The following is an 11,625-nucleotide window of genomic DNA, read 5'->3' as shown; positions in this document are numbered from 1 at the left end:
TTTTTCAAGAGAAATGCAAAGTGTGGGAGAAAGACAGACTCATCCCCAGATGACAGATGGTGAAGTGAAGACTGAGGGCATGCATGGGACACAACAGCCAGGAATTACACCAGCTCTCCTACACCCCAGTCCAGTGCCGCACCACTAAATTGTTGCTACAGGCTTGTAGGATTAAAACAAGCCGAGGTGATCTAAAATCTATCAGTCTATTGAATGATGCAACAATTAAATAAACATAAGCTAGGAACAATTTCTAGCTGGTCTGTAAAAATAGGAGCCCCCCACATCACCATTTCACAGCAGAGGCTTCGCTGAGCAATTGCTGTGGTTGTGCATCAGCTCACCACAGAAAGGACAACTGACCTGAGCACCCCGAGAGCACCAGGACCCGGCCATGGGGAGTGAAACCAGTCTGGGATCATTTCCTGCTTGCAATAATTTCCCATCCTGTATCTCCAGCTTTTTACATGGTTCTGCTCCATGAGAAACCAAACAGGGCTGTTATGATGCCCCAAATCCCTCCCTGCCAGGGCTGGATGGACCAGCCTTCAGCCCTGAAAGGCAAGAATTGGCTTCACACACTTTTTTGGGGTTATTATTAAAGGGTGAAGGCCAAAGGAAAGGGTTTGCTAGGACACTGGTTGCTTAAGGTGAGAAAAAACGTTTGAGCAAGGTGATGGTGTGGAAAGACCTCCAGTCCACACACTCAGGTTGCTCATCTGCCCCCCACGGCCACCACATCTTCCCCAGGCAAGGACAACCTCTCCTGCCCTTCTTCTCCCAGAACATACTCTGGAAAAAAAAAAAGAATCAAATCTGTTTTCCTGGAGAGGGGCCAGCCCCCCAGCTGGCACAGCACTGCTCAGCGTGACCCTGCAGCCACGAAAACCTGCAGGTTCAACTCAACACCGAGATATCATCCACAGCAACATCTTTTGCAAGACACGAAAGAAAAGATATCATCTCTTTGGAGGGCTGCCTAAACACGCTGTGATTTACAACACGCAGCCCAGGAGCACACAGGAACCTCTGCCCTGGTGTCACAGGAGCTGCTTCTTCTCTGCCTGTGCCATGGAACAGATCCTGAGAGGTGCTGGCCAAGGGCAACTCCATTAAAACCAGTTTCTAACACAGTCAGCTTTCATTTGATCTTAAAATAGAGGTAGAAAACACAAGATAAAAATGGCTGTAGAGGGGTGGAAGATTGAGGGGAAAAAAAAAAAAGAGGAAGGATTCCTGTTAGAAACCAGTGCTTGATTTGTTTTGCTTTCTAAGAGCAAGGATTCAGTTCCCAGAGGTTTGGGAGGAGCTGGATAAACACACATGGCAGATTTATCTGCTGCTCCAGCTCCTGAGGGAGTTTATCCAGCATGTGTAAGTACAACTGCTCTGCCTGGTGTGGCACCGGGTAAGCAAGGGGGTAGGAGAAAAAAGTCCCTTTTTCACAGCGAAGGTGGATGGACATGCAGGTGCAGACATCACACGAGCAGAGGAGATGAGCGAGGTGTTCACAAAGCCACCATGAACCCCAAGCAAAGCATCACGGAGCAAACATAACCCAACGTGGTGCAGACCATGCTCACCATCCAGATGGTTGCGGGAAAGGTACTTGAGTCCTTCATCCAGCAGGATAACAGGCAGGGAGATTTTCATTACAACCACCCACTGTGGCCAGCTCAGGGGGGTTACCTGGAAGATGAGCTGCAAGGTGGAAAGGATTGGACATGTCAACAGAGAAGGAGGTGGGATTTTTTTTGTTTGTTTTAAAGGTCAAGTTGTTATATAGCACAGGTTGAAAAAGGGTCATCTTAGGTACAAGGAGGAAGGATCCAGACAGCCCAAAGAGCAAGATTTCTTCAAGGTGTGTCATGATCCCAAGGTGGCTCTTGGCCAAGATGAGTCAAAAATTATGTCCTTCACCTCTCTTGCAGACAGGGAGAGTGAGGCACAAGCTGGGACTGTATATGTGCTCACAGGTGCTTTAGGGGACAAGGGACAATGTAACCTCCTGGGCGCAGTGACCTACTTAATCCTAAGCACCTTTAGGCATCAACAGAGGCATCACCAGCCTTGGACTGCAAAGGGAGGTGATGCCTCCGAAAGTAGCTGAACCACCTTCTGGAGATATCTACACCCCTTTGCATTGCCTATAAGGAGAGCTGCTGACTTAAGTAAAGGCTTATTGGGGCAGGGTGACTCCTGGTCCCCATGATGGTTCACGCCACAGGACCAGGTCCTGAGGGCACACGCTGGGGACAACTATCGCAGAAGTTTCCAGACCCAAAGATTGCTCCAAGGAATGTCCTCGTCCATGGGAGGAGCCCCCTGGGCTGTGCATGGAGGTGGCAGGAGGCACTCACAGGCATAGGCTTGACGTAGAGGATGAGGAAGTGCAGAGCCATGGACATGACGATGGCCCCCAGCAGCCAGATGTTGAGCCATGGTGGCATCCGTAGCAGCGACTGGTTCTCAGAGACACTGCAAAAGCGAGAGGACAGCGTTAGCCCCAGTAACCTCCTGCTCCCTGCACCTGCCCACGCTGGGGGTTCTCACTCCTCTCCAAGGTACAGGACTGTAGGTGCTATAGCCCTTCTCTTCCAGATGGTTTACTTCAGGCTTTGCCACAATTTGGATCTGGACACCCAAATCAATGCAATAAGCCATGAATGGATTAGGACTGGTTGTTAACAAGGCCAAACTGCTAATGGATGCAGATCCAGTCCTTCCTCCACCACTATTGACAGCAGCACGCTGCCTTGGAGGAGCTTATTTATGGTGTCCCCCTGTGAGGATGCTTCGAATGGCTCTGCTGAATCAAAGCAAAGCTCTCAGCCCAACAGATGTTCACAGAGATCCTACATGAAATCAGTCACACAGAGAGCACACAGAGCAATCCTGTGGCCACCCTACCTGTTCAGAGCATTGCACATTTCGATTGTCACCAGCACGGACAGAGCCATCGTGGTTGGGTATCGAGACTCGAAGATCTCACAGTCTATTCCTTCGAAGATGGGGTTGTCCTCGGTGCACCTCATGAAGTTCCTCTGTTGGCACAGCAAACCGCCGGTAAATACAGGGCAGAGCAGCAGCGTAGGAAAGGCAGGAAAGAGGAGGAAGAGGTCGACTGGTTGGGGGCACATGGTGAACTTTGATTATTAAGGGTGCTGTTAAATATCCCACAGTTCAGAGCAGCTGCTACAACTCTCTAAAGTGACCCAGCTTCTGCTGTGCTGGGGCTTTGGGCAGTCAGGGCTGGACAGTGGTTTAGGGATTTTCATGTGCAGTGAATAAGGTGTTTGAGCACACACGATTCTCCATCAAGAATACATCTTCCACTACCCATGACATCGGGGTGCGATGGCATCCACTTTCCCATCACCTTGATCAGACCTACAGTCATGTAAAAATCAATCCCTTTCAATGTGGGGTCGGGTACAGGAGGCACGTTCAGCTTCTTTGGATCAAGCTGGTTGCAGGCAGAAGCAAGGTTGGAAACATCAGCTTGAGGAAAAGAATTTGTGTTTCTTTTTAAATTAATGTTTTCTCCACTGGTAATTTGGGAATGCTACAATAACCACAGAAGAAAGGCAGAGGGAAGACCCCAACACATGAATCCATGACCTAACCCACCTGCTCAACACGTCAGCCTGTTCCCCTCCCAACTCACCAGCTGATGGAAGGAGACCTGCGGCCCCTCGGCATCGTACAAGAACCACCAGGTTGCTGCACCCACCGTGGCCAGGCCCACATACACTGCAGAGAGAGAAACACTCTTACCCACAGCACCCAGCAAGGGGCTCCCAACCCCATGGCACCCCACGCCCATCCTTGTCCTCTGCCCACCGGTGCCCATGGGGGCTCACCTCCGATGGCCAGGTAGCGGAAGAAGAGCCAGCCGCTGATGAGGGGCTCCTTGGGGTTGCGGGGCAGCTTGTCCATGATGTCCAGGTCAGGAGGGTTGAAGCCCAGCGCGGTGGCTGGTAGCCCGTCCGTCACCAGGTTCACCCACAGCAGCTGCACGGGGATGAGGGCCTCGGGCAAGCCCAGGATGGCCGTCAGGAAGATGCTGAGGGGAAAAACCCAGAGATGCCAAATTAGATGAGCTCTGGGGCAGCCAGAGAAAGTGTCTGTGTTGTGCAAGGGGAGAGCAGGCAGGCACCCTGGATCCAAACACCCCAAAATGAATTCCCCCAAAGTCCTGCAGATGAACTCACAGCCCCCGAGTCAGGAACCCGAAGCCAAAGACTGAATTTTGCAGCTAAAATTTGGTCCTGCTGCTATTAAAATCTGCTTTGCAGTTGAAACTCAGCCACTGATGAGCCACACAGATTCCCGTTCCCAGCACAAACACCTCTGCTGAGGTGCAAGGGCAAAGGACGCCCAAATGACCCCAAGGCTGTGCCCACGTTGCTGAGGACAACACTTATTGACTGGGAGGGATGGGCAAGGGACAGGGAGAGCTGCCCAGGACCCGATGCAAAGAGCATCAGCGCAACCTGGTGACAACAGCCTGTGCACAGATATCTATGGCCCTCTTAGATGCTGGTGTGGGCTTAACCAGGCAAAACACATTAACAAAACAGCTCCTGGGGGTGGTGCATTTATAAAACCACAACCCCCCCCCTTATCTCTGGGGGGACAATGCAGAGCTGCTCGTTTTGGTACCCAGAGTTACAATTTTGGTCACCACATACTGCCAGGAGCAGGGAACATGACCAGGTCATCTGCCCCAAGGGACACATCCCCACCACTGCTCCCCACAACATGGTGCCTGGCGCAGGGGGCTCTTACCAAACCACCTCCCCAACGTTGGAGGAGATGAGATAGCGAATGAACTGCTTCATGTTGTTGTAAATGGCCCTGCCCTCCTCAACAGCTGACACGATGGTGGAGAAGTTGTCATCAGAGAGCACCATCTCGGCGGCCGACTTGGCGACAGCTGTGCCCGACCCCATGGCGATGCCAATCGCAGCTTTCTTCAAGGCCGGGGCATCGTTGACACCGTCGCCTGTCTGCATAAAGCCATGATTAACAGGGAGCAAGGGATCAGGGTGGGTGGAGAGGAGAGGACCAGGGGTGGTGCAGTGTCCCTGGGGGACTCACCATGGCGGTGATCTCATGGAAGGACTGGAGGTACTCGATGATGCGGGATTTGTGTGCTGGCTCCACGCGGGCGAAGCATCGGGCATCACGGCCCCCCTGCCGCTGCGCCTCGGGGGACAGCTCATCGAACTCCCGGCCCGTGTAGGCTTTGCCGGCCACATCCTCACTCTCCGAGAAGATGCCAATCCTGCGGCAGATGGCCACCGCTGTGCCCTTGTTGTCACCGGGGATCATGATGCCCCGGATGCCGGCCTATCATGATGACACGGATGCCGGCCTTGCGGCACATCTCGATGGAGGAGGTGACCTCCTTGCGTGGAGGGTCCAGCATCCCCACGCAGCCCACAAAGGTCAGGTTGTTCTAGGAGGGGAACAGCCCCAGACCCACATTAACCCTGGAGGACACAGCTGCTTCCATCCCCGCTGTGAAACCACCCTGGGCACGGAGATTTTCCCCGGGAGGAAACTTTTAGGAGGTTTCCTACCAGGAGCCCCACAGATGCACCCCATAGCCCCATTGCGATGGGGTGTTCCCATCCCCTCTGCTGCTCCTCACCGCTTTCCATTTTGCTTCCCTCCTCCCTCTCCCTCTTGGTGGTCCCTGAACCCCTCTTGGTGGTCACCCCACAGAGATGGATGCCCAGTGGAATGGGGCCCAGTTGACTTCAGAGAAACCAGAGAGAACATACTGCTCAGACAACTGGAAGTGCGTGGGAAAACTTTGAGAACAAGGACAAAATCTTGTGGAGAAAGCCCCCGGTGCCATACCTCATAGTGGATGAAGGCAGCGGACTCATGCAGCTGCATGGTCTCCCTGCGGACAGGCGCGTCGTGAGTGGCCAGGGCCAGGCAGCGCAGCGTGTCGATGCCCATGCCCCAGTCCCGGATCCTGCCCAAGATCTTCTCCCTCACCGGGGCCATCAGTGGGACCTTGGCAGTGCCCACACGGACGTGGGTGCAGCGCTCGATCACACTTTCTGGGGCACCCTGCAGAGAAGCAGAGGGCTTAGGGACTGGGACGAACCTGGAGGACAAGCACATCTCTTGCCAGCACGGAAGGAAGTGCTGGAGGATGGGAAGGCACCAAGTTTGGGCAAAGGAGAAGGCCATCTCCCCAGAACTCCAGCAGGCACATCCTGGCTGGGTGGCTCAGCGCACTAGATGGCAGCCTCCGACCGAGCGCATGGGACCTTGGCCGGGAAGGACGAAGCCACCTCGACAAGATCTGCTTGGTGGGGGATCCATCTGACTCCTGCAAAGCCTACATGCCTGCCTGAGATCCTCCCACACCGCAGATCCCTCCGAGACCCCGAGTTGGTTAGGGCTGTAAATCCCTGCTGGAAAAACGCGCTGCCGGTGGGACGCCCAGCGGCTGCTTGCCGTGCCTTTGTGATCCAGGAGAACATGTCCTGCAGCATCACAGCATCTCAGCCTGTCCCATCTGACCTTACACAGGACCCCCGACACTGCTCTTTAATATCACACTTGCAAACCCTCCATTGCTCCTCTTAAAAAAGCTCACCCAGGACTGCCAGGGCCACAGAGGTAGTGGCTCCAGAGGGTCCCAGCCCAACCTGAAGGACAGAGTTCACCCACACAGATCTCCCAGTGGGAACAACAACACACAAATCTCAGAGCCAATGGGGTAAAATTCTTGCCCCATCTCTTTTCTTGGGGAGAAAATGTCCTTTAAAACACTATTTTATTTCTGGTTACAGTGGAAAGCTGGATATCACCCTTAGCTGGACATCACCCTTTGGGCACTGCTGGTGTTCAGAGGGTCCAAGCCTTTAATAAAGGCAAGTGCCTAAGTTGTGCAGGGGTGCAGCTCTCCCCTGGCCCCAGCACCAGCACACTCAGTGCCTCTTCCTCCCTTTAAATCATTTTATCTCCTTTTTTAATATATTTTTTTATTTATTTATTTTCAGTACTGCAAAGACTCACCTTCTCCCTGACCATACCAGCCCACCTGCTGTCTCCTGGACCTCTGGACAACTAAGGGAGGAGACAAACTGCAAAGCATCACCACCTGCTGCAGTAAGGGTCAAATCCTGCTGGGGCATGCATGGGGAAGGAGGATGCTGCAGGGTGCTGAGGACCTTCTCACCTACCTTGACGAACATCTTGCTGCCAGCAGAGTTGTGACCAGGGCTGGTGGGTGTGCAGTACACCGACATGGACTTGCGGTCACGAGAGAACTCCAAGGTGCACTCCTTCCTCATCAGCTGCTTGATCACCTGCAGGGACAGCATGGGGCTGAGCTGGGACATGTTGGGGACACAGCAACCAGTGCTCCCCACCTTGGCTAACAACCCCAGCACAGCACCAGTTATGGGAGGAGAAAGGCAAACACGGGAGCCAGGAGGGATGGGACAGCACAAAAAGCAGAAGCAGCTTTCCCTGGGCAATTTTTGGGGAGAATTTTAACTCCCCAAGGACAGCACTGCTGCCCAGCCCACAGCACGTGCCAGACCTTTATTTGATTGACCCCACACGGGACATCACACAGCTGCTGTAGCCCAAGATCAAGGCCGGTTTGCCAGAGATGTGTGGAAGAAGATGGGAGAGTCAAGGGGTTTACCCTCATCCTGCACCCACAGAGGCCAGTGGGAGTGGGAGCACCAGCATCACTGGGTCCCATCAAATTAAACAGCTCCACAGCTGAGACTCTAATTAGGCTCATTTGAGGGCACACTAATTACCCCAAGGACCACCAGCTAGGCAGCAACAACCACACACTCCCATGGTCTCTGCAGGTTTGCAGGGCAAGGACAGAGCAGGGGCATGGAGCAGCACCCATGGACAGACTCCTGCACCCCAACCACCCCCAAAACTCCAACACAAACCAGGCTCTACTAGTGCTACTAATTAATAAATTTAAGGAGCCATACATCCACAGCAAGACAGCAGCCCATCCTCCCCTCACACATGAGCATCACAGCAGCTGAACCCAGCTCTGAGGAGGACACATCTTGTCCCAAAAAACCCATCTAATTAACAGGGCACCTGGGGCTGATCCAAAGAATTTCCTGGAGAGAGCAGCAGGGATGTTGGTCCCAACCTCACTCACTGGAGTCTCTGCAGGGCTCAACTGCTTAGACTATTTTTTATTGCCAGGAGGGTGTCACGTATGACAGGGACACAAACAGCTTTTTGCACAAGACTTTTACAGCAACTTAAATCAAAATAAATCAGTGGAGGTGGCAAAGGAAAAGAAAAAGCTCTTTTTTGGGGTAAAACTTTGCAAGTGTAAAGTTAGAAGGAAGCTCCTACTGCAGCGTAAGTGCCAGTGGGAGCTGGGGAGGTGGAGAGATGGGCAAAAGGGATCTGCCCGTGCAGAACGTGGATGCTGTCTGGGGATATTCCAGGCAAACACCAAGTGGCTCCTGAAGGCCCGACCCAGCACAGGGTACGAGTGCAGTGACTACACGTAGGTGGGATGATTTGTGCCCACAAAGGCAGTGCCAGCCCCACTGGGCACTGCTCAGCACAGCAGTGAGGATGCCCAGGAGCAGCCAACCGGTATGGAAACTCCTAAATCCCACCGGAGACTTCAAACCACAGAGCTACTAGAAGTAAAATTAAGAAGCACTGAAGAAACGCTGCCAGGGAACTCCAAGGAAGGATTTTTTTGTCCCTGCCCAAAACACAAGAGTAAGGAGAGCAGCACCAGTGACTGAACCCAGGCAGCTGAGTGAAGGGCAGTGATGGGCACACGGAACAAAGCGGCTGCCGGACTGATGGACGGCTGGGAAATTCCATCTGCCTTAACAAGAAGGAGTCAGGGGATTTATTACAACCTCTCTGGAGAGGAAATGCCAGAACAGAGGGCCCTTCCTTCGAGCAAACGAAGACATTAAAAGATCTAAGAGCACGATACCAAAGCTGAGTAAATCCAGACATGAAATAAAGTGTATTTTCACCAGGAGGACAGGGAGACACTGGAGAGCTGGAGTAGCAGGGGAATAGCCAGGATGGAATATTTGCACATTAAAAATAGATGTTTCCAAAGAGCAAACCTCACTCAGGCAAGCGTGGCTCTGGGGAGTGGGGTTTGGTCCACGCTATGGAGAATGGCTGCTCTGGGCAAGCTGGGCATCTAAAGATTTCCTGCGTAGCCACAAAACTCCAAACCTCATTATCCACAGCCAGAGCTTCTGGCCATCATCAAGGGGATCTCTCCTGGCCAAGCAGGGACTGGGCTGAATTTGAGTCTCAGGGATCACCCACTCTGAAACCCCACATGGACCCAGCATCCATGGGGACCCATCATCCCCCCCAGAGCCTTTGCACCATCCCCTCCCAAACCAGCTTCGCCCGCTGCAAGCCAGGAAATTGCATCCTTGTGGCACATCAGTCCCTTACATCATCACAAGTGGTTATTGCTCAAATAACAGTCATCCCAAAACCTTCCTCTTCCTCCTGTCCCCCAGCACCAGAGTGCACAGGGTCCTCCCCTTCACTCACCGAATTGCAGGCGTTGGCTCGCTCCACCTTGGAGAGTTTGCTGGTGTCCGTATTGAAGACGTTCATCTTCTCCACCAGGCACGTCAGGGCTGTTTCAGTGGCCTCTCCCACCTTCTCATAGACTTTTTTGGACTAGAGAGCAGAAAACAAAGGAACTTAAGCTTTAGAGCACATCCTCTATCTGCTGCTCTGACCAAGGACGCTGTAACCCACTGCACTATCCCAGGGCTCCCAGAGCCCTGACCTGGGATGGGCTGAAGCCAGGGCAGGGGATCCCAAGGGACAAACCTCCACTGCAAAGTAGCCCACAATGAAGGGAAGAGAATCACTGCTGCCTTCCAACCCATCACCCTGGCCCCGGTGCCCCCCGCACCTCATTGTAGTCCAGCGAGGAGTCGTTGCAGAGGGCGCAGATGGTGGCCAGCTCCACCAGCCCGTCGTACTGCCCGCACTGCACCGGCTGCTCGTCCTTCAGGCTGCGGGGAGAAAACAACCCCCAGAGCCTTACACTTCACCAGCTTACACGTTCAAATAATACTTAGCTTCTCCTATACATCCCTTGTAAAATTTTCTGAAAAGAGGGAGAAAGAGCTCAGTTAAAGCCCCAGGCTTGGCAATAAACCCCTGGGTTCATAGAATCATCAAATGTTGTGAGTTGGAAGTTGCGAGTCCAACTCTTGCCCTAGCACAAGAAAATCCCAAGATTCAGACTATGTGTCTGAGGGTCTTGGCCAAATGCTTCTGGAATCTTGTCAGGTTTGGTGCCATGAGCACCTCCCTGGGGAGCCTGTTCCACTGCACCACCACCCTCTGCCTGAAGAACCTTTTCCTCATGGCCAACCTCACCCTCCCCTGGCACATCTTCTGCCATTTCCTCTGCTCCTGGCGTTGGTGGCCAGAGAGAAGAGATCAGCCCCTGCCCTCCTCTTCCCCTTGGGAGGAAGTTCTAGACCCCCATGAGATCTCCTCTCAGTCTCCTCTTCTCCAGGCTGAACAAACCAAGCGACTTCAGCCTCTACTCATACAGCTTCCCCTCTAAACCCTTCACCAATTTTGTGTCCTCCTCTGGACACCCTCTGGTAGCTGTAGATCCTTTCGTTTATATCTGTTCACATTTTGTGCTTTACCAAATGGGGTAGGACTAGTTGCAAATCAAGTATCACAAGAGACAAAGAAACTCTGGAAGTGGCCCAGAATAAACAGGGTTGCAGAAGAGCTCAAAAAGAGCATTGGACCTGAAAGCAGGGGCTGCCAAAAGGCTGATGATGAAGATGATGGATCAGAAAAGGGGCAAAGAAATTCAAGTTAATGTCCACTCCCCCAGTGGTTTCCAGGTGTTGGTGATCCAGAGGAGCTGTAGGACTGGTAGCAAGTCCCTTCTCCTCCTCATGATGCTGCTTCACGCTCTGGTGAGCTGGAGGGCACCCAAGGGAGCGTTTAAGAGCAGCAGACAAAATTAACAACTGTGTGGCTGTTTCTAAGCAAGTGGCAAACTGTGGCCTCTGCTTCCTAAAGAGCAGCTCTTCACTACGTAAAGGAGCATAAATGTCACTAGAAAGAAGAGCTCTGAACACGTCAGACAAGCTGGACACTGCTTCTTTCCCGGTGGCAGAAACAGCAGCAGTAGTTTTCATGAGAAATAAAAAATTATCGTGGTTCCAGGAGAGGTAACTGCAGGTTAGAGCTGTATAAACCCAGCCGGTCATCTGCTCGCTGGAAAAAAAAGTTGTCAGACATTTATTAGGATCAGTTTATTCCACTGCTGGTTCCCAATGGAAAGAACATTTTGGAGCCCTTGTGACAGCTCAGGAGCGGAAAAGAGGGAGCGGCCAAGAAAATCTGAAAAATCTGTTTGTTGAGGGACAAGGAGCTGCGCTGGGCTGGGAGCGGGCAGGGGAGAGCTCCTGTCTCCTGCACAGAAGATGCTGGTGGCCCTGGATGGTGGGCACAGGGAAGGCAACCCATGGGCACTCTGGACTGGGTTTTGATGTTTGGGAAGGTGGAAATACTGAGGATGTCTTCTGCAGTGTGTGGTCCCCTGGAGAGGGATGGGAT

General features: G+C 52.8%; 1 protein-coding gene across 1 annotated transcript in view; it reads right to left on the bottom strand.

Moving 5' to 3' along the window:
* Positions 1 to 11,625, bottom strand: part of LOC104530429 (sarcoplasmic/endoplasmic reticulum calcium ATPase 3-like) — a gene marked incomplete at its 5' end in the record, with an annotated part of 18,327 nt that overhangs the window by 5,081 nt on the left and 1,621 nt on the right. Inside the window, 12 exon segments of the mRNA XM_029086743.1 lie at positions 1,584 to 1,701; positions 2,361 to 2,478; positions 2,911 to 3,044; positions 3,668 to 3,753; positions 3,864 to 4,066; positions 4,792 to 5,012; positions 5,104 to 5,364; positions 5,366 to 5,464; positions 5,872 to 6,090; positions 7,215 to 7,340; positions 9,571 to 9,702; positions 9,944 to 10,046. Coding sequence (XP_028942576.1) covers positions 1,584 to 1,701; positions 2,361 to 2,478; positions 2,911 to 3,044; positions 3,668 to 3,753; positions 3,864 to 4,066; positions 4,792 to 5,012; positions 5,104 to 5,364; positions 5,366 to 5,464; positions 5,872 to 6,090; positions 7,215 to 7,340; positions 9,571 to 9,702; positions 9,944 to 10,046 — 1,820 coding nt within the window.

The sequence above is a fragment of the Antrostomus carolinensis genome, unplaced genomic scaffold, assembly GCF_000700745.2.
Source record: "Antrostomus carolinensis isolate BGI_N321 unplaced genomic scaffold, ASM70074v2 scaffold26909, whole genome shotgun sequence".
In the NCBI taxonomy this organism is placed as follows: domain Eukaryota; kingdom Metazoa; phylum Chordata; class Aves; order Caprimulgiformes; family Caprimulgidae; genus Antrostomus; species Antrostomus carolinensis.
The sequence above is the reverse complement of the archived record's forward strand: the minus strand, read 5'-3'. Positions and strand labels throughout refer to the sequence as shown.